The following is a 22,914-nucleotide window of genomic DNA, read 5'->3' on the forward strand; positions in this document are numbered from 1 at the left end:
GATCCACGACGATAGTTTTGGATCTTGCTCCCACTCCGCTCTAAACGCCCTTTCATATTTTCGCTTCATCACCACACCACCACATCATGCCACCACCAGATAGTTGTTAGTATAAAGCCACCACCAATAATAACTATCACCCACGATACTTGTTACCACACAAGAGAAGTACAGTTCGACAAGGCTGTTTATGAACGTGGCGAGAAAAGGAACTAACGCTTAGATATCATACGTAAAAACGTCATTTTTGACAGTCCTCCTTTACCAGCAGCGCCCATTGACATAATTGACATATTCATTTAAAGCCTTCCCTACGTTCCAGATGACGTTGAAACGCTAACGCTCAAGACTGTAGTTTTTCCCGTTCCACTAGCATGTGAGCGTCAGTGATACAAACCCAAGTGGAACGGATTATGGATCGTTTTGAGCGTTTTGAGAAAAGTTTAAAAAAAGAACTATAATTTTTTTTTATACATAGGTACATTGAACCGAACTTGGATATTACGATCCTTTTCTTCAAGTCGTAAATAAAAGTAATTGTTTATAGTTACATTTATTTTACAAATAAAATACATAATATTATATTTGTTTCGTTTTTAGTATTACATTTTTTAATATTTTAATATAGTTAAACTTTTATTACATAAGTATATGTATTTGAGTTTTCACATTGAATCATATTTTAATAACAAAACCACATACGTTGAATATTGACTATTGTCACATATTATAAACGTTAGGTAACAATACCGCGTAATGCTTAGTCAAGTACGAGGTCAACAGGTATAGGAGAGATGAAAATTAGTATTATATTTTATAAGAAATCATTTGACCTTTCATTTAAAACAATTTATTTTCCAATCAAAATATTTCATAAAATGTTATTTCATTTAATATACATATTTCAATTAAAATATTATTTGTAATGAAATAATATAAAGTTTTTTGTCTCTACTCTGTCGTGAAAACTTTCCGAACATGGCTTTCGCGATATAGTTACGTTAAAATTAAAAAAAAAACTAGAACGACCACTTTGACCCATCTTCATCGAGGGTCGTTTAGAGCGAAAATGATGACGTCATGAGTGACGTCATAGCCGCGATCAACACGACCGCGGTCGTCAAATGGAACGGCAGAAGGGGACGTTTTGAGCGTTTTGGTCAAAATTAACGTCTTCTGGAACGCAGCCCTTGTCGAACTGTACAGGGAAATACCCCGTAAAGAAGCCCATTCACGGCGGCACGGTGTTGCCGGCCGGAAACACCTAGTGTGAACCAATCAGTGAGGCCCATTAACTGTAGGACTGCCGTGAATGGGCCCTTTTAAGTATCTAGGGTTCCCACTGTCGGAAATTTGAGATGCGATAATAAAATTTATTTTTCATACCCCAATCCTGCCAAAACCTGCCAAGTTTTTAAAACGTCAACCGATCATGCCATAGGTCAAAATAAGACGCCAATCCTGCCAAAATGGCAGGAACCTGCCACATATGGTCACCCTGATCGCGGAACGTTTCTTCTTCTTTTAAAAATGGCCGCCTCGGTGAGTTGCCAATGTCAGAGTGGCTTAAAGGAAGTGGCGGAACGTTTGCTCGAATCACAATAAAATGACATTAGACAGAAACTCAAAGTCCAATTTGACAAATGACATTTGAATTACTTTTTCTTCTCTGTCCGGCACATAATATAAACGTTTTGCCATATACCATATAAGGAATGCCATACACGGTCGTTCAATCGCCAGTGGGCAGTGACCACAGATATAGATCAAGATAGATACCGCATGTCGCTCCATTTGTATGAAAACAAGCTTGTCACTTTTTTACTACCTAGTGTGACTTACCGATGATAAGAATCGTGTCCATTATCTTGGCCAACGTTTCTATTTGAATTTCTACAGCTCAATACGGCACTTTTAGGCATTAAGGCATTTTTAAAATTCCAATTGACATCCGATTCTGATAGCAGACTAAAGAACAGACTTTTGAAAGACGAGCATTGCTCGTCGTTTGGAAACACGATATGGCACGCGAAGTACATACACATACGGTATCACTGACCTCCATTATACAAGTACGCTGGACTTATGATACTCTTTCAAATGACAGCTATTTTTTGTGCATATTTGAGGCGGAATCAGCGCCCCCAAAGCGGGGGAAAAGAACTAAATCTGACGTAAAAATGACGTTTGAAAGTCGCCATATTGGCGCTGATAGCAGTAGTGAGAGTACTTGGAACTAATACTTGTAGGTGTGAGGTTCTAATCCTTGTAGGAGTGAGGTTCTAACAGTGCACATACATTTAAACGCCTCAAAGTATCCTTTAAATTAATCCTGGCCGTAAAGCCCGTCACAGACTTAGCTATAATATATATTAATATTTTTATAGCTAGGCAAATTACCATATATTTTCTATACTAATTTTCGCGTGACCGCACACTCAGCTATAATATATATTACTAGATGTCCCGCGTGGCTTCGCCTGCATAAATTAGGAATTTTACAGAAACCGTACATTTTCCCTTAAAAAATAATTTATGTCCCTACTCCCTTCACTTGGTCTACTCTGTATCTGTGCTTAATATTGCCATAAAAATTGCTCCAGTAGTTGGTAATTTCTTATATTTCCTCCGTTTTTTCCACATTTTCCTGAGTTTCTTCGGTCGTATTAGTCTTAGCGTGATAATATATTATAGTCTATAGTCTTACTCCATAAATGAGCTATCTAACACTGAAATAAGTTTTTAAATCGGACCTGTAGATCCTGAGACTAACGCGTTCAAGCAAACATACTCTTCAGGTTTATAATATTAGGCAGGTATAGATTTTTTTTAATTATCGCTTGACAAACTTGAGTCTCGATCTAAAAGACTATGAAAAGTACCAATAACAGGGTCATTATAGGCTCATAAGTCATGACCATGGGACGATGCATGGTATAATATGGTAGTGATGATGATGATGATGATGAATGTAATTTGCATAGTAGCATATGCTTTCTGTTCTTAAAACAACGCCGAAACTCCCAAACTTGTATCTATAAAGAATCAGGAATTCTCTCAGCACCTTCCGAACCACGGTATACCAGGTATATCTCGGTACAAAATCTTACTTGTTGGTAGCATATGCTTAGAATACTTCTCACGAAACCGTAGTCACCATATGTTTCCCTATAAGTTTTGAGGAGTTCCCTCGATTACTTATGGATCCTTCATCAGATCACCACTTTTCTGAATATAATACCAAATTGGGATGATACCCTATATACCAAAAGAAAAATTTTGAAAATCGGTTAACAAACGGCGGAGTAATCGTTGAACATAAGAAAACGAACATAACACCTCCCCCATTTTGAAAGTCGGTTAAAATTGTAGCCTATGTGTTATTCTGATGTATAAGCTATATTATTGTAAAGTTTCATCAAAATCCGTTCAGTAGTTTTTGCATGAAAGAGTAACAAACATCGATACATCCAAACAAACTTTTGCCTTCACAATATTAGTAGGATAGTACGATATAGTAATATATACTAGAGATCGCCCAATGGTCGAAATTCGACCTTAGTTTCAAAGACATTAGGACTACTACCTATATTTTGTAAAAAAATTTGTCTTTATAATTTTTTTTCCTCAACTCTTGTCTCTGGGACTCAGCTGATCTCAGACTCGCTGTGTAAGCATTGTCTAATAGTATCTTAGATTCAATAAAAAAAAACTATAATCCATTTTCAATTTGTCAACTTGTTGTCAACCATAAACCTATAATGCTATTTTGTCAACAGACTTCAACCATAAATAAAAGAGTATAATTCGTGTAAACTTCTTGTTCGTATGTATAGGCTTGTCACTCAAAAATCTGTCAATGTTTTATTTGTTAAAAAAATGTATGAATGTTAAAAAAAGCATAATTTCAAAATAATATTAGTTCGATGCACTCCTTCACCATATAAACTATAACTGTGCAAAATTTCATGCACCTACGTTTCCCCATTTTTCGTAAAAAGGGTTACAAAGTTTTCCGTTCGCGTATTAATATTACGATTATATTATAGCTAAGTCTGTGACGGGCTTTATACGATAGTATGTTTAAGCCTGGCCTCACACAGCTGGAATTTCATAATCGGAAATTCATATTCTTACAGATCAATCTATGAAATTCATAATCTAAAAAAATCTGAATTTGTGTGGAGCGTACTGATTTTGTATGGTATTCCGGTCTTTCTGAATTAATATTAATATGAAATGAGAGAGACATTCCGGCTGTGTGAGGCCAGCCTAAAATAGTTTCTTATATTGTCAATATGTAATAATAATATTGTCATTATTTGACTTATTTTGAAATGGCCGAAAGTGTCAATCAAAATTCAACTTCGCAATTTCAATACAATGTTTGTGTCTGTTTATTTTAAAATACCAACAATAAAATTTGATTGAGGTAACGTAACTACTAGTTACTACTATTCATACTACTCACGTATGTAATATGCATCTATATTATAATATTATTGTACAGCTATGTATTTTTTCTACAACTAAGTTTTTATTAATGTTTGGTCAATAGTCATATTATAATCAACGAGGTGTCTAGTCGTCCGCTAAACGGATGAATAACATAAATTTATTCATCCGCTTAACGACTATTAACAGCCTATAAGCAAAAACATATTTTCTCAGGGAGTCAGGGTATATTAAAACTACGTGGTACCACACAGCCACAGTAGCTTCTGCTACTCTACACAGTACTATGTAAAATATAAATCTGATAGTATGAATTGGGAAATAACCTTGGGTAAGTACACTTTTGCGCTTTTTGTTCCACTCACAAATTCACAACTCATTTTCATGTCAAAATAAAAACTGAGGTAAATTGTAGGAAGGTGACTACGGTAAAAGAAAACTGCGGACAGATGTGTCCATACTTAATATAATAATCTATATATATAAAACTCAAAGGTGACTGACTGATTGACATAGTGATTTATCAACGCACAGCCCAAACCACTGGACAGATCGGGCTGAAATTTGGCATGCAGGTAGATGTTATGACGTACGCATCCGCTAAGAAAGGATTTTGATAAATTCTAACCCCAAGGGGTTCAAATAGGGGATGAAAGTTTGTATATATAATAATACTTCTTAACGCGAGCGAAGCCGCGGGCAAAAGCTCGTATTATTATATTATGCGAAAGTGTGTCTATCAGTCTGTCTGTAACCTCATGACGCCCAAATCACTTAACCGATTATGCTGAAAGGTATGGAGATACTTACGCCCGCAACGGAATTGCGGACGTCATCTCGACTCGAATTTCACCAACGACTGTTAAAGTTAACGCTCGAATTAGTATTACGTTATCTCTTTCGTTTTTCTTATCAATGAAAGAGAACACTTGGCATTTTAACAAGCTGTTAGCACTAACAGACGTTGGTGAAATTGGGGCTTAAGCTGATATCAGTAATCAGAAGCTTCACGTAAGTCTTTACTTTTGTGGTTATTATATCGGCAAACGAGCATATATGGATCTCCTATTAGTAAGCTATGTACATCTTTGACCTTCAAGCATGAAGATAAATAGTAGACATCTATGTATAATGCATAGGTTTATAGATGTGGCGGAACCCACAATTAGCGCAACATTCCTGCATCGCGCTATTGAAGATTTCAAGTGCGTCGGTAATTAAATACCATAATATATACGACAGCTGAAATGTATCAAGTGCGCTCCGGCCTTACCGATCATAACACCTCGCTCGGTCGGAAGATTCATTCACATTCATCATCACATCGGGCTTTCTTACTACATCAACCGGTCACCAAGCAGAGCCTATCTCTCCTGGTCAGCACGTAGCATCGGCCTCGCACGGCAGCTATCCGACTCACTGGGCCCCTGCAGCAGCTCACAGTTCCGATTCACTGGGACTTCACTGCAACAGTTTGGACTCACTGGAACTCTCTGGCACTGGCGACTCAAGCGACAAGACTTCAAGATTCGACTTCCGGTCTTCGGAGTGGAGTGATGTGGCGGTAACCACAATAGGCTTGATGACTGTTTTTTTTTCTTATTGGTAATTGAACGACCCTTAAAAAATAGAAACATCACTGAAAGAATGACTCTGATAGCTTAAAAATTCACCAAGATATATAATTCAAACATCTCAGAAAATAGACCTGCCCGAAACGCTCCATACAAAGCTCCTACGAAAGACTGACGTCACTCTTTCGTAGTTTGTACGCATCGGGAGAGAACGTTGTTCGATATGTATATTAAATATTGCGTTTATGAAAATGGTTTGATAATAAAAGTTACTTTTAATTACATAAGTTATCGAATGGTATACAAATATTATGAAATATAATTGAAAAAAAAAATCGACTTGATTATCCAAATTTGACGGCGCATAACAAAAAAAATACAAATGCTATCGAGCTGAAATTTTGACAACACTTATTTTTTACCGTGATTTCTTTAATTTATTAACAAAATTCGCTAATCTTTGACCTTGTCATCATCCCTATTAGCGCAACATTCCTGCATCGCGCTATCGAAGTTTTAAAGTTCTACTATCCATGGTCGAGAATTGAGCTAAGCCACTTACAAAACATGCACATCTATTCCCAAAATGCATAAGAGAACTTTAGTAGGCTTTGTGTCTACAAAGAATATTTAATATTTCCTCCATTAATAAAACTTATGGCCACCCCATAATAGGGTGGCGTGCACCTCCGCCCTCCGGTAATCATTATTCAAATTTGTCATATTTTTTATTGTCGCAAACATCACGAAAGGCTGTGGCGAAATCGTAATGTTGCCAGTCTTTCAAGACGCGTTTCGCCAAAATGCAGCGGCCATACAGAGCGCGGCGGTATTTGCGGCCGAATAATATGCACGAGGCATTTCATGGCGGTAATGATTAAACTACAAAAGAGATAAATAAAATTTAAACGGTTTATCTTTAGCGGTTCTTGAGATATGTGATACTTAGGCCTAATTTCACCAACGTCTGTTAGTGTTAATCGCTTGTTAAAATGTTATGTCTTCTCTTTCGTTAGTATGAAAAACGAGAGAGGTAATGTTATACTAATTCGAGCATTAACTTTAACATACGTTGGTGAAATTGAGTCTTAATATTACACATTTACCTACGAAAATGTTGTAGTTTTAATTTTAACGACATACTTAGGTAATATCTAGGGTAGATCAGGGTAGGCCGTAGGATGCTTAGTAAAGTTCTGCCTAACTACGTTGAAAATTTCCATAATACATAGATAATATTATCAATCAAGCATTCTATAGTATTATCTAAGTACTTTTAAAGAAATATTAATTTAATTTTAGATTTCGAATATGTCGTAACGAAAAAGCCTCCACCTCGGATTTGCTTTGGCACTGGACTAGAAAGGGAGACGTTGCCTGCCAGTGGACCAAACCTCAGCCCTTTTATGAAGAGAACCGCGCCTGAAGTAACACCGAACTTAGGACCAGCTACTTATGTCAACAATCGCGATGCTTTCTATGATTTAACGCACAGGGTACGTAAAAAAACAACAGGGGAAGTAATAACCAAACAGCATTCACCGCGCGAGGTTAGATGGGGACTAATTTCCTTGTAGAACAGATCATACTAATTTTCGATACGGACACATGTCCTAACGGTTCCCACATAAAACTACGAATTCGCATCGCATCACATAGAATATTTCAATTTTGTGAATAAATTCTCAGTTATGTGTGGGAGCCGTAACTCCTAAGTCTCCAAAAAAAGTCCATAGCGGCGCTAAAGATGTTTTCACCTCCAAATATTGTGTATTCCTTCTAAAAAAAATCATAAATTTTCAGATTTACAGCAAATACGGATGTGGAGCCAGGTCTCCGAGATTCAAAACGAAGCACGAGTACCAGCCACCTCCGCAAGAGCCTGAACCTGCCAAGCCTATCCCACAGCACTGCGCTCCTTTCAACTCCACCTCGAAGAGAAAAGGACTCTTTAAAACTAGCCAAACTCCTTCGTGAGAATATTTCTTGCAACTATTTTAGTCACTTAATTACCAACCAATTGTGCCAAAACGTCGATGGGCAGAAATCTGTTTAACACAGACCTGTAAATTTTTCGAAACCAAACAGCAGACAATCAGAGAGATTGGCAGACATGGATTTTAGCACTTGCAATATTAAAAATGAATATGTTTTATTTATATTTTTCAGACCGTGTGACTACAATGCAGAATATAAAAGACGACAAATGAAGTTTATTTACAGTTTCTCCGGAAGAAAAGTTCTAAAATGTGCAGTTGAGGTAATTTTTTCTCCAAAATACTTCGATTTCATCTAGAATGGGTTATTAAAAGTTAACTTCTTCACGTTACTTTTCTCAAAGAACCACAAAATAATATTTTTCTTTAATTGAACATTCTTCGTAAAGCCTTCCTAGTTATTATGTTGTTACGCTAAGCTATACAAAATGTTATTGTTCTAGATGAAATGCGTTCCATATAACTTGGACGCTTGCAGCGTTTGTGGCTGTTCCTGCTCCGCTCAGGGGGATTACTGGCAATACGAGAACAGAATATTCCTCTGTAGAAAACATTACGATAGATTGTTCAAACATTGTCTGTCCAAGTTTCAAGGCATAAAACTTATAGAATTTAAGGTATATATTTTGGTTTAATAGTATTTTTTGGGTCACATACTTATCAGTAAAATCTTTTCAAAACAAATAACCCAACTGCAACGTATACTTAAGAGGATTCCACACCGCCATTTTTCCCATACAAACGCTGTCCCCTGTTTCCTCCCTGGATAATGCTAGTAGAGTTATAATTTTTTTCCTGAATATCTACGGCCACTAATACAATGTCCCTATGTTTTCCTTTTTTTCATAATTTAATTATTAAATAAGATATGAACGTTCAAAAACCCAAAAAAATGGCCAGATTTTCCACTGTGTTCAAACGTCCAGAAAACAGATTTGGATAGATTATACAAAAAAAGCAAAACATAGGAACACAGCTCAAGCCTTTTTTTAATCTTTAATGAAAAAAGTACTTAAATCGGTTAAGTTTTGGAGAAGGAATCAGGGGACAACGAATCGTTGATTTTCTGGATTTTCTGCAGTTGTCTCTATCGCGTTCTGCGGTATAGGCTTGAGGTAAGGGAGACAGCTATAGATATTACACGTACTTTTTTTTCATTTCTCTAGCTGCTGTGGTATCCTCTTAAAGTACGGTACATCGTTCTTATACAAAGGTGAATAAAAATGCCGCCTCTAAACATTCGGTACTTCGAATGCTTTTGATTTAGAGATAATAGCTAAATTATATTATTAGCAACGAAATAAACAATAGATGTTTGTTTCGTTGCTAATTAGGTAAGTATATAAATAATGTATGAAAATGTATGAAATAGTAGATTTTTTCTTTCGAGTACGAAAGTTGGTCCCATACAAAAGTTTAAGGTTTATCCTACAGGTTTATACCAACTAATATTAAGTAGAAATGCGAAAGTCTGTCTTTTTGTTGCGTTTTGATGCCTAAACCACTGAACCAATCTTAAGAAATTTGGAAGATAGCTTGATACCCGGGGCTAGGGACATAGGCTCCATTTTAACTGATCTAACCGGGACACTAAAGGGGGTTCATGTCATGGAAAATTGTGCCAAGCGCGATATAACCAAAACGCGGACGAAGTCGCGGGCGAAAAGCTATTTTTTAGAACATTAATTTAATACCAGAAAAAGTTTAGCACCTCTGACCTCACCCATATGTTACCCCAAATTTCGTTTTTGTATGCTTTCAGCCTAAATAAGGCCTTATTTTAAACTAGGGAAGGTTTCATTCCCATGCTATATAAACACTTAAAAACATGAGTAATTACTTAAAAATATCGTGTTTCTCTTACCCCAAATCTCGGGAAAGAGGAACTTTTTTATGACCTAGCTTTGTTGCTAAATTGTGCCGTAATTATACGTACAATCTAGTTCTCTGTCAAAAAAATGTAAGTATATTTCAAAAGCGAAGATTTGTTTCAATTAATATCGAAATAAATGTATCATTTTGATAGCTGAAGGCCAAAATGCCTTACCCCACCTGACCTTATATAATTTTTCTATACATTCTCACTCGAAATCCAAAACCCTTTTCCTGCCACAGTCGAATAAGTTTAAAAATTAATAACGGGACTTTTTTTTTCAGTCAATTCGCGACTGCTTCTTTGCACATGCACACAACAGTTGCAAAGCGGCTCTTAAAATAATGAAAATGGAGGAGATAACGAAGAAATTAAGAACCGAAGCATATTTGGATTTATATTTCCCACAAAGAAAACTTTGCACAGAATAATCCACTTTTTGGTTCTAGCAACACCCGTAGCACGGTTATTTTGTTATTGCAACACCGATCTCATTAATCATCTGACTGCAACAACAAGTGCTGTGTATTTATTTTGATAGAATAATCGATAATTTACAACAACAATCTACAACCATGAAGCTGGATTCAAATAACAAAATGATTAGTGGCGATAGCGGGACGGAGACGCCGGAGGAAGTGAGCGACCCGCGCCAAAACGCTGAAGACATAATCGACGAGATCCTAGCAGAGTTTACTGACTCGCGGAGTCCGGACGCGAGAAACGGGAACGGCATTCCTGAGAGCCTGTTCAACATGATACAGCCTCCGAGGACGCGCACACCGGCCAACTCCCTCTCCGAAACAGCCACGATAGAAGAAATAGACCCCGCTTCGGATCTCGGAACGTCCATCCGGAATAAGTGCTTAGAGTTAGAGGAGATTCTTCAGAGCCTAAAGTCGCGATTAAACCACGTCGTACTCGACGAGAATATCGTTTTAAGCCCGGACGCGAACTCAATGGAAGCGCAACTCGAACACGACTTGGACACAGACTGCCAGGAAGATTTGTCTTTGCAGGAGTTTTTGGAGCTTTTACACTCCCAAAACAAAATCAGTACAAGTGGCGTGCAATGATTTGATAAATTGTATTCTGCAGGTTTTTAAATTAGTTTATTGAAATATAAAATAAATATTGAGTCTATGTTATTCCATTTTTTATTTAATTTTTAATAATAATGTTTTGCTTTGTGTTTTAAACTAAAGAAATAAGAGATAAGATAAATATGATTTAAAATAAAAATCAGCTTTTTTAACAAAATATATTACCTATATTGATTATGACAAGATATATAACATTGAAGTTTAAACACTTATGAAATATTTTAAAATTAGGCTGTTTTCACACAGACAATAATGAGTTATATTTAATGTGACCATACGTCCCGCTTTAGGCAGGACAGTCCCGCTTAAGACAGGACAGTCCCGCTTTCAGGCAGTCTGTCCCGCTGTCCGCCGCGAGGTCGAAATTGTCCCGATTTTGCAAACAGACCAAACGACAATTTAAAAGTATTTATATGTTTGAAATGCCTGTGTAATGCCTGGAAGTAACACGGAGTGTGTTTTTCAACTAATGTGGTTATTCTGCCATGCTTATACAGATAGGCACTAGGACATTCACATAATACTCAATTGTATTTACCTCTATACTTTCATAATTAATAATAAAATGAAAATAAAATTTACCCTCTCATCTGTCAAGCGCCCAAAAAGGGCGCCAACAAAAAAATATATGCCAGCTTATATATTGTTTCTCTCATATGGCTGTATGGGCAACGCTCCCTTTGCCTGTCCCGACCGGGACGAATTAACAAAAAAAAAAAAATGTTTCTCTCATTGTTACATTTTTTACAACGTAAACAATAAAACAGATATGCAAATAAAAAGCCGCTAACACATTAGTGTGGGCCGATATTTCAAGTGTAAACATAAACCATTTTTTGTGATGATTTTTAATGAGTAATTAGAAATTGAAAAAATTTCGCAAAATGGCGTTACAGTTAAACGATTTGGGGGAGGGGGGAGTAAATCTGTCAATGTCCGGCTCTGACAAAAAATAAATGGTCATGTTAGTTATACTACATATTATCAAATATATCGTTGATTTCTGAACTTATATTCACACCAGTAAGCTGCGGTTCTGTATCATATTCATACATTTCACTATCTTCTGTAGATTTTAGTTTACTCAGGCTATTTTCAGATTCCAAAATCAAGTTCAATCCTTTGGAACTAATCATGTCCACAACATTTTGTTTTTTCAGATCTGTGAGTTTATACTTTAGATTTTTCAGCCAATTATTATAATTATCTGGGTCATTTTTAACACAGTCCCCTCTGAAGTGTTCCATAGCATTCAATGCTTTTGTGTAGTCCCCATCTATGTTATTAAGAATCATGCTTTCAATTGCCTCGGACATTTGACAAGCTAGGTCCTTCTGGGAAGTCCCTTCAATTTTAATATTTTCATAATCTCTTATGGGGTCTAGAGTACCAACTTTCAGAGTTTTGTTGTCTTTTATGACACTGCCTAGATTTATTTTAGGCATATCATCAAGCTCTTCTTTAATTTCATCGCTAGTTGTATCATATTGAGCTCCATTTGTGGTCTTCTTATTTCTTTTGACAATTTCAATTTTATTCAATGTAAATAGTTCTTTTATGTTGTCTAAAGCCTCTTTAGACCTCTTTTGAATCAGAGGTGGCACTTGCAGTAGCAATTGGACATCTTCCCTTGGTTTGGGCAGAGGTTTGCCTGGGTTCATAGCTCTGAATGTTATGCAGTCTAAGATATACTGGGCAGTGGGGCTGAATGTATTGGCAACAGGAAAAGCTTCTGTGTCATCATATTCAGTTGCTTCATAGGCTTTCATCAGATCCATTGCTTTAATTAAATCCTTAAATGCATCCACCTGCTTTTCAGAACACTCAAACTTTTTCAAATTTGTCTGTGGGAAGGTCATGCTCTTTAAATCCTCTTTAAAGCATATGCCCACTAATGACAAACAGAATAAATTATCACTATCTATAATGGGCATCAGAGCATACATTCGGGGTGCATTTCCATTATTGTAAACTCTTCTTACAATCCCGACCATATTCAACTCAGAGAGACATTGGGCCAAGCATGTAATGGCTTTCTGGGCTTTCTTGTCATTCTTTCTTCCAAATATGTATGATATTCCTTCGCCGTTCAATACTTGCCAAGATACATTGTCATAGCTAGTGAACCCATAAACCGAAAGAGATTTTGGTCCAGATTGGTAGAGCAGAGTTTTCTCACTGTCAGCAAAAGGAATGCATTGCTGTCCATACAGGTAACCTTTGATGACTAAACTGCTGTCCACAACGGAGTGATCCTCGTTACTTATGTGCACTTTAGTTCTGGCAATAGCTTCAGATGAGCTTGCTGAATTAGACACAGGATCCTTTATAGCTTTGGACCATCTTTTGACAACGGGTTCTGTTTTAATTTTTAAGTAAACAGACACAGGGATATTAATATTAGGTCCTATTGTCAAATCCACATTCCAAGGCATTGGGTTAACAGCTTTCTTTCTGTGGAATGCTAGGTAACGCATAGTGTATTCGAAGGTAGCAGTTGCTCCGTTGGTGCCTTCAACAAATTGCCGAGCTAAGGCTATGTCAAGATTTTTATCATTCTCAGGATATAAATCAGGACCAATGACATCAACCTCGTACCCCTCCTCTTTAAATCCACTTAAGACCTTTAAGCAAAAACAATTATTATTTGTCTTATGTACTATTGACTATGTTCTTTAATTTATATAAATACTTGAATATAAAAAAATCAAAATATAGAATGGAATTGAAAGCTAATATTATGCACCTGTTGAATTTCTTCCTCAGATTCCAAGTGTGATGGTGCTTCAAAGTTTGTGAGAAGAATTATTTTCTTGTTTAGTATCTTGAGACCACTAATTCCATTTTTGAAATGATCAGCAGCCACAATGAGAGAGTCAAACCAGTTGCCTTTTGATTTTGAGGGCTGCAAAAATTTGGTAACTATAAATTATTATTTGAATTAAACTACATAAACAAACAATAATTTTTGGTAGGTAAGTACTTACCGATTCAGGCAAATCTCGTATCATTTGCCATGTTGGTTCTTGTAGCGGTACTGATAAGTCTATGTGACGAAAACTCCCTTCAGAGTCTGCAGCTAAAGTATTATCAGTTTTTTTACTACCCAATAGAACTATAGCAAGTAAGTTTTTACCTTGGCTTATAATTTTTCGTTCTATGATACGACGGGTGCATAGTTTGGCTTTATCGAAGAAAGTCTCATTCTCTTTTTCATTTTCACGTTTGCTGACGTTTTTACCGACATCTAAAATTACTATTGTAGCTTGATCCACTTTTGAAGCCATTGCTTTATTTATCACTGCAGTTCACAATTTTTCGTACCAAAACAACCGGTAGACTGTAGATTATTGAAAGTGTTGGGAGTTGGGACTTGAAACACGATAGTTGCTCTATTTTTATTGATTTACCACTAAATCCACCAGAAACTTTATTAATTCAACTCTGTAACACTTGCATGAATTCTAAACTTAGCATTAAACTTTTCAAAATTCAAATAACAAAATTACTCATCAGTGACAAGTTTGAACATGTTTCGAATTAAAAATATTTTTCCCACAACTTTTTACTTTTGACAATGACAGTTGACAAATGAAATTTTGCTACTATCAACACTGAACTGTGGTCGTGTGGTCTGGATTGTGGCCAAATCTCTATGTTTAAATTATAGTTGATAAGAAGGAGGAGTTTTTGGGAGAATGTGAAAGAGTGATGTTGTGTTTTTATATTATTTTCCTAAAATTGTGTTCTCTGGGTTTTTAATGTGTAATATTGGTAGGATATTAACAATTAAATATTCGTTATCGTGCACAAGTGTGGGAAAGTGATGTAGTAACCAGAAACGTGCTCTTTTGTGTTCCCTCCAAAACACCATCAAAAGTTTCAGTAAAGCGTCTTACCACTTTACTGAATCGACCGACTTGACTTCTTGACTTTATACTTAGACTTTGGACCTGACTGACCTGACGATAATATATAAAAAATTGTATTAAAGAATATTGTTTTCCCGCCATAATATTATACTCGACACTAGCCATGGTTATAGCCGAAGTGCCATTATATGAAAAAAAAAAAAAAAAAATAAGAAAAAGGAAAGAAAAATACAATAAAAATAGATCAAAACAAAATTTTACTTTCGAGCAAAATAGGCAATAGCAAAATTAATTTGTTTAACAAAAAGTGTATTTTATATGTTAAAATAAATATATAAATCTATAGAAATGATCTCATATTTTGGTAACACGATTTAATACAGTAAATATTTACAATGATGAAGTTTTCGTTTCAACACCGAGCATTCTATTGCTATCTGGGCATGAGTATTTGGATATTTTTTCTTGTTACTGGTAAGTATTACTACATTAATTCATTTCAAGATCATTTATTTTAGTTTAAACTATTTAAAATTGTTTTTATACAACCATTTAATACCAAAAAGTGTTAAATTTATATTAGAATACACATCTGTATTTACTCGTAAGGACATAAATTTATGAAATTTTTCGCCCCTAAACATTTTGTTGTCTTTCAATTCCTGCATATAATTTTTAACTGAAAGTAACTTAAAAGATGTGTTTTTTTCCAGTTGTTTATAAGTACATGGCCGTAAAAGAAGCAACGGTAGCTCTTAAGGTCACACAAAACAATAATGTGCTCAAAAGCGACATGAAGTACAGAAGACTGTATCTAAGAGCATGTAACCCACCAGAAAATATAGTGAAGGGATCTGAGGGTAAATCTTATGGGCTTTCTGGCTTGAAATAGTTTTCATTGTGTACATACAATACTCCAAAATTAATAATGTGCATGAGTGACCGTGAATAATGATTGTGTTACAAAAACTAGAATGTCACAACGAACTTTGACTAATACATGTACTTATCTTAAACACAGTGCAATTATAAAATGCAATATTGTCTATCGTCGCTCGGGAAATACGACCGTTGCCCAAAAATTACTAAAATGTCTATACGCAGTATCACTTTTGGAGTACTGTACTTTGATCCATCCCCTGCTTAACTTCCTCATCTTGCAAAATCCGTTCTTAGTGGATGTAGACTGAGATGGGTGGCCTGAGTGTTAACCATAATTTTTTTTACATGTAAATCAATACCTTTATAAAGTACTCCTATATTTTTAATTAATTTGTAAGATGATGTGACTCTCACACCTCAATTTTACTGTATATCTTTGCCAAATTTTATCAAAATCATTCCACCTATTCAATGAAAGGAGCAGTAAAATCTTACCTGTATAAAATACTAGATGATGCCTGCAACTCCGTTGCGCCAAAATTAGTTTATCGCGCGGGAACCGTACATTTTTCCGGAATAAAAAGTATCCTATGTCCTTTCCCGGGTCTCAATATATCTCCATACCAAATTTCAGCAAAATCGGTTCAGCGGTTTGAGCGTGAAGAGGTAACAGACAGACAGACACACTTTCGCATTTATAATATTAGTATGGATTTTTATTGTAAACTGTGTTGCAGCTATGGTGGATGATGAGACATGGCTACTTCAGGGAGTAATAGTGATCACACGGCACGGAGACCGAGGGCCTCTGACACATTTACGAGACGGAGACAAACTCCCTTGTGACACTGTACCTGTGTCTCCACTACTCAAAAGGTTTGAGTAACTGATATTTCAGCCATTACTAGTGCCACAAATGACTGTTAACATAAAATATATTATGTGACATAATGTTACATAATATATTTTTATGTTTGTCTGATATTGCCTTAGAACTAGTTTATCGCGCAGAATTTTACATACATTTTTCAGTATAAAAAACCTTACTTGTCCATTCTCCAGACTAAAAAGTATATACCAAACTTTATCAGAATCTGTTAAGTATTTTTAAGCATAAAATTACAATAGGCAGGCACACTTTTGCCTATAAAAATTATTATAGAAGATATGAATATAAAATGAAACAACTGCTTTTCAATAAATTCAGAGCATTTTAATGGTCATAGCACACTTCAAGAACGGATCATCACTGCATTAATCAGGTGTTCATTCGCCTACGTATAAATACGCGACACTTAGGGCCTGTTTCACCACTTTCTGATAAAGTGCCTAATATTGCTATTGCTATTCACAACTTTTTTGACAGATTCTTCATACTTGATCTGTCAAGTTAATTGGTGGATAGCCGTAACAGGAAGTGGTGGAACAGGCCCTTACAGTTTAATCGTCTGCTGGCTGACATTTAAATCCAAACATTCATCTGTACAGGGGCAATGCAAAGGCTTTGGATGAGAAACGTTTTTACGTGGGAGAGCCATGCTTCGGCACGAATGGGCCGGCTCGACCGGAGAAATACCACGTTCTCACAGAAAACCGGCGTGAAACAGCGCTTGCGCTGTGTTTCGCCGAGTGAGTGAGTTTACCGGAGGCCCAATCCACTACCCTATTCCCTTCCCTACCCTCCCCTATTCCCTTCCCTTCCCATCCCTACTACCCTATTTCCTATTACCCTATTTCCTCTTCAAAGGCCGGCTACGCACCTGTGCAGCTCTTCTGATGCTGCGAGTGTCCATGGACGACGGAAGTTGCTTTCCATCAGGTGACCCGTTTTCTCGTTTGCCCCCTTATTTCATTAAAAAAAAATTAAAAAAAAAAACCATAAGCGCGGGGACATCTAGCCATAAACACAGTGCAAACACTATTCCGAAATGATTTTGGTACAATTTCATTACAGTGTGTATAATAGTAGTCTTGATATCACATTCCAGTTACGAGGAGTTTGTGCTCAACGCTAGCGCCAACGGTCGCGCCTGGTGGGTGGCGGGGCCGGGGCCCTTCCACAACTTTCCGTCTCTCCCCCGCGCTGCAGCCACGCGCTGTGCCCTCGGCCAGCTCACAGCTAGAGGGGTGCTGCAGATGTTGACAGTTGGTGAGTGTAGACAGATAAGGTCGTATATGAAGGCCCCAAAGTCCACGAAGATTATGAATAGTCATAGGTACAAAACCTTGGCGATATTAAAAAACATAGTAAGAGTCATTTTGGGATTTATTTAATTTAGTAATATTATTTTCGGGGTAACCCTAACTTGTAAAAAAATGGGTGCTGTGACCACAGCACTCTTTTGTATGTTATCGCGCGATAGTCATATTATAGTTGATACTGTTTTTTAGGAAATATTCTTCGCGAGGCATATGGCGAGAAACTTGGCTTAGAGCATATGGACCTCACTGGAAAGCGAGATACAGGTTTGAAATTTATTTTATTTTCAAGGACCACTTATATGCACAAATGCAGCATTTAAAACAGCTATTCACAAATAAATTTTATATGTCATACAAAGTGCCACTGTGCACTGTGATGGCAAACAAATTACTCTGTTTTTTAGCGTTAAATAAAGTGATTCGGATTTACAATGTTTCATAACTTCCCTGACTTCATTAAATAGTCACCGAAACTCATTAGAAATCGCATGCATTTGCCAATCGAACTTCAATTCATTTTGGACCGAATACACACTACACAGGCTAAATTACCCTGATGAATGGCTAAATTACCCTGACGAATAGCTAAATTACCCCGATGAATGGCTAAATTACCCTGATGAATGGTTAAAATACCCTTATAAATGGCTAAATTACCCTGATGAATGGTTAAAATACCCTGATAAATGGCTAAATTACCCTTGTGAATGGCTAAATTACCCTGATCTATATATCCACAGGCGGAGTATCATACAGCACACGGTACCGGCGCACGTTCCAGTCGCTGCAGGCGCTGTCGTGGGGCGCGGCGCGGGCGGCGGCGGCGGCGCGCGAGGCGCACAGCACCGCCTACTGCTTCCGCCACTGCGCCTGCCCCGCCCACCACAATCTAGACAGGTATCTATACTGTAGGATCAAACAGCGCACTATCCTGCAATGTGCTATCGAAATAAAATCAGCAAGACTACACAACGTCTGAAATGACGCCGGCTTCAGCCTGGCCGAACATGCTAGATCGCTCGATCAAAAATGCGAAACACATAATACTAAATGCGAAAGTGTCAAGCTTACATCACTGAACCAATCTAGATGAAATTTAATATGGACATACTTTAAGGTATGGGAAAGTGTGCGGTTTCCGTGCGATTTGCTGGAGCCATCTAGTACTTATGTCGCCATTTTTAAGCTGGAACTGCTTAACCGATTTTGATTTTAATATTGAGATAATATTATGCTGGATTGGATATATGTGCTGGACAAGTTAGTAAAAGGTTATACATCACTAGCCTTACAAAATATCAGTTTTCGCAAATTTTTTTATTCACGGAAAATGAAAACCAAGAGTTAATAATTATTGACAGTATGAGATAAATATGTTTTTTTTTCATATTATAGGAAAATTAATTTAAAAAATATTTTTTATTGGTAATGTTTCAGGAAAATAAGTTCGCAGACAAAAAGCCGATTGGAGTCTCATCCCGCTATCAAGGATCTGATAAATAGATTGTCCAAAGTTCTGTTTGAATCTCAGGAGTATACTGACGCTGATATAGTCAGAGACGCACTTCTAGCTTATATGTGTCATGACATAGACTTGCCCTGTGTACGTAGACAAAAATCCAGCAAAGTAGCCCTAGATAAGATGAAGAGATTTCACGAAGCTATACCCAATAGGAACCTTTTGGACGTAGATATAGACACACTAAACATGGAGCTAGATTACATCAACAATCAACTAGATTTTAACAACGAAATTGGGAGAAAAGCAAGAGATATAATAGGGAAATACGACAAGCAGAAAACACCGCTAGATTTCGACGCACAGATGGAAAGAGAGAAACTGCTATATTACCAACAGAGATACATAGATAATGCTGACACATACGACGATGTGGTTATAGTTAAAAAGAATTTGGATGCTGATTTCAACTTTCCCAACGATGCTAGAGATACAGATTTCGATGAAGACTACAAGGAACCAACTCCAGAGGTAGCGGAGGACTTTTGTATCAAGAAGGACCATATTATGTCGGTTTTCGCTTACTTAGAATGGAGCTACAAGCAGGAAGTAAAGAACACGCATAACAGACGAAGAGGGTTGTTAATAGCATACGGTCTCATACATAACATAGTTCAGAACATGATCCGAATGATATCAGAGAACAAACCAAAGTTTGTGGTGTACTCCGGCCATGATAAAACACTCCAGGCGTTGATTCTAGCTCTGGGATTGAACAGCTATCAACATTACAACATACAGTACGCTGCAAGAATAATATTCGAAGTGTACAGAAAGAAGGAGCTGCGAGACGAGTTCAAATTCACAAAGCGGAAAGCGGTCGCTCAGGACTTTTTCTTCCGTGTAGTGTATAACGGTGAAGATGTTACTAATAAGCTAAGTTTTTGTAGGAATAAGCAGATGGAAACTATGGAGATGCCGGTTTTGGACGGATCTAAAGTGTACAAAACATATCTGTGTCCGATAGAGAATATAGTGAGATTCATCCATGACGATTACTTCGCTGGATTTAATGTTAGCAACTATAAGGACGCATGCGCAACGTACAATGTAGGTAAACATATCGTTAAGTAGAGAAACTATAAATATTATAATTGGCAGCTAAAAACAATAAGGCTAATCAGGGTAAGTTCAGATACTTCAATACAGGGGCAGTACAACCGATAACCGAAACCGTTTTGAGACTCGAACGAATCGGAATGCCGTGTCCTACTCTAACAAACGTCAAGTGAGGTTGTTAGAGCAAGACGCGACATTCTGATTCGATCGTTTGAGTGATAAGTCTCAAAACGGTTTTGTAGGCCTCCAGATTACAAGGTACAACGCACGCGCCACATTTCGATGCATTCGACGCGTACGGCGTGGGTGCTGACAAATTTTGTCAGCACTCCTACGCGCACATTAATGTGCGACAAGCTTAACAGGTAAACACAAAATTATCTATTGTTTGTCTGGTACAACGATGCGATAAGCTATTTTGTTGAATCCCGCACATCGTACGCGAAAATATAGCAGTCAATGTTTTTCTAAAAGGAGAAGTGGCATTTTTGTATGAAACCCGTACCCAAGCTTGTAGTACATCCACACATAATATTATATCAAATGGAAGGGCTTAAAAAGTTGAACAAGTTACATTTTTTAAAATTACGAAACAAATTAAAAAATAAAACACTTTCCTTAAGTTTGCCATATACGGTTACTTTCCAGAAATTATTCCTTACGAGCTTTTGCCCGCGGCTTCGGTCGCGTTAAGAAGTATTATTATATACAAACTTTCATCCCCTATTTTAAACCTTTGGAGGTAGAATTGATCAAAATCCTTTCTTAGCGGATGCCTACGTCATATCATCTACCTGCATGCCAAATTTCAGCCCGATCGGTCCAGTAGTTTGGGCTGTGCGTTGATAGATCACCATGTCAGTCAGACACCTTTGAGTTTTATATAATATATAGACTAACAATATGAATTGATGCAATAATACAGGGTTTTTTTTTTTTGTAATTTTTTTTACCTTCTACCCTCGTCAATTTTTTTCCCCATGGTTTAATTTTTTTTTGTCGTAGAATAAAAAGTTCAACTATTCAAGCTCTTTCATGTGGTATAAATGTTTCTTAGTGTTACAGTGGTGGGTACGATAATCGCCCTTCCTTCTTTAGCATTAACATATTGTGCTCTGTGGACTTATCCTGATTTTAAACCCTGATTATCTCTACATTAAATACAGTCTATTCGCATTAGCCTTCCAGTACAAATGCCAAAATGGCTTTAATTAATATAATAAAATTGGCTTGCGTCATTGGATTACCCGAATAGATGAGTATGATTTGGAAATTTAAAACAATGTATTAGAAATTTTCATATGAAATAGAGAATTATCATATCTAACATAATAATAAATTGTACATGAACATATAAAAAAAAAATATAAGTACTTAATAACTATAGTAATACTCACACGTTTTAATGTTTTTGTGTTATATGCTTTATTAATAATATTGAAGCTATTAATGTACTTATTATGTTATTATTTATTAATTGTAGTTTAAGAGGCTAGTTTAATTTTTAAAACTTTTATACTTTTTTAATATTAAGTTGAAATCGAAATCTCCATGTTGGATCTCATATTTATTTTTTAGTATTTTTTTGAGGATTTTTACAAGTTTTTTGAGGATAGAACTATTAATTTATTGTCACATAGGTAATAGGATAAAGGACAAGTTCAGAAATCAGGCGTTCTATTACTTTAAAAACTGGCAGTTTTTAAAGCAACCTTAATAAATTTTGTGTTTTTGTGCTCTGTCCAATAGCTTTGTCCACATTGTGCCTTTTTTTGGTCAACAAGGGCATGCGTTATAGCGCAGTCAACAGCTAAGATGTGGCATGCCCATGACGCGCGTCAAAATCCACCCGCGTTGAAAGAAAAGTGCATAGCGCGCGCTACGATTTCAACGCGCGTCACGGGCATTCCTCACGTTCGCTGTTGACAGCGCTATAAGGCATGCCCTTGATGAACAGAAAAAGGCACAATGTGGACAAAGCTAATGATACTGTCCAATCACTAGTCATGTACAGGTCCATGTTGTAATACTGTGCCATATTCAGCTAGGCCTAAAGGCTACAACTATATTAAAAATAATATGGTAGTGTAACTTCAGCTATTGATTGTGCTTATGATGATGATGCCCATTGGTCGGACACTAAAGGTTGACTGGTAGTCAATGCCATTTGGCATTAAGTCCGCCTATGTACCAACATTGTGCAAAAAGTATAAATAAATAAATAAATAAAGAAACAAATAAATAATAATCCTCTCATTTTGAAATCGGTTTATATTTAAGCCGAGCTAAATATCTAGTCAGGATTCATTCGCAATTAATATTTAAATAATTCGCCGTCTAAAAACTTAAAGCAAAAATAATTGTTGTAATGTATCTAG

The 22,914-nt window shown here is 36.6% G+C and overlaps 4 protein-coding genes across 6 annotated transcripts; 3 read left to right on the forward strand and 1 right to left on the reverse strand.

Moving 5' to 3' along the window:
- The first annotated feature begins 4,359 nt into the window (after nucleotides 1-4,359).
- LOC121735582 lies at nucleotides 4,360-10,333 on the forward strand. Of its 2 annotated transcripts, none has more exons than XM_042126438.1 (7): nucleotides 4,360-4,432; nucleotides 4,672-4,786; nucleotides 7,332-7,525; nucleotides 7,833-8,002; nucleotides 8,199-8,289; nucleotides 8,470-8,643; nucleotides 10,184-10,333. In XM_042126438.1, the coding sequence occupies exons 2-7, from the start codon at nucleotides 4,765-4,767 to the stop codon at nucleotides 10,328-10,330; spliced, it is 798 nt and encodes a 265-aa protein (XP_041982372.1). In that variant the 5' UTR covers nucleotides 4,360-4,432; nucleotides 4,672-4,764; the 3' UTR covers nucleotides 10,331-10,333. The 2 variants fall into 2 exon arrangements, with proteins under 2 accessions (XP_041982372.1, XP_041982373.1); XM_042126439.1 differs by lacking the exon at nucleotides 4,360-4,432 and adding an exon at nucleotides 4,456-4,471.
- A 51-nt stretch (nucleotides 10,334-10,384) lies between these two features.
- LOC121735583 lies at nucleotides 10,385-11,047 on the forward strand. The gene has a single exon (XM_042126440.1). The coding sequence runs from the start codon at nucleotides 10,475-10,477 to the stop codon at nucleotides 10,973-10,975; it is 501 nt and encodes a 166-aa protein (XP_041982374.1). The 5' UTR covers nucleotides 10,385-10,474; the 3' UTR covers nucleotides 10,976-11,047.
- Nucleotides 11,048-11,152: 105 nt separating this feature from the next.
- LOC121735447 (X-ray repair cross-complementing protein 5-like) lies at nucleotides 11,153-14,538 on the reverse strand. 2 transcript variants are annotated; one of them, XM_042126281.1, is made up of 4 exons: nucleotides 13,990-14,538; nucleotides 13,749-13,907; nucleotides 11,972-13,626; nucleotides 11,153-11,259 (listed from the first exon to the last, which is right to left on the reverse strand). In XM_042126281.1, exons 1-3 carry the CDS (start codon nucleotides 14,287-14,289, stop codon nucleotides 11,977-11,979), a joined length of 2,109 nt encoding a protein of 702 aa, XP_041982215.1. In that variant the 5' UTR covers nucleotides 14,290-14,538; the 3' UTR covers nucleotides 11,153-11,259; nucleotides 11,972-11,976. The 2 variants fall into 2 exon arrangements, with proteins under 2 accessions (XP_041982215.1, XP_041982214.1); XM_042126280.1 differs by lacking the exon at nucleotides 11,153-11,259 and having other exon boundaries at nucleotides 11,730-13,626.
- A 680-nt stretch (nucleotides 14,539-15,218) lies between these two features.
- Nucleotides 15,219-21,217, forward strand: LOC121735572. The gene is made up of 7 exons (XM_042126427.1): nucleotides 15,219-15,348; nucleotides 15,588-15,734; nucleotides 16,494-16,632; nucleotides 17,745-17,905; nucleotides 18,148-18,222; nucleotides 18,699-18,855; nucleotides 19,396-21,217. Exons 1-7 carry the CDS (start codon nucleotides 15,270-15,272, stop codon nucleotides 20,549-20,551), a joined length of 1,914 nt encoding a protein of 637 aa, XP_041982361.1. The 5' UTR covers nucleotides 15,219-15,269; the 3' UTR covers nucleotides 20,552-21,217.
- Nucleotides 21,218-22,914: the final 1,697 nt, after the last annotated feature.

Source organism: Aricia agestis, chromosome 17 (assembly GCF_905147365.1).
Source record: "Aricia agestis chromosome 17, ilAriAges1.1, whole genome shotgun sequence".
Classification (NCBI taxonomy): Eukaryota; Metazoa; Arthropoda; class Insecta; order Lepidoptera; family Lycaenidae; genus Aricia; species Aricia agestis.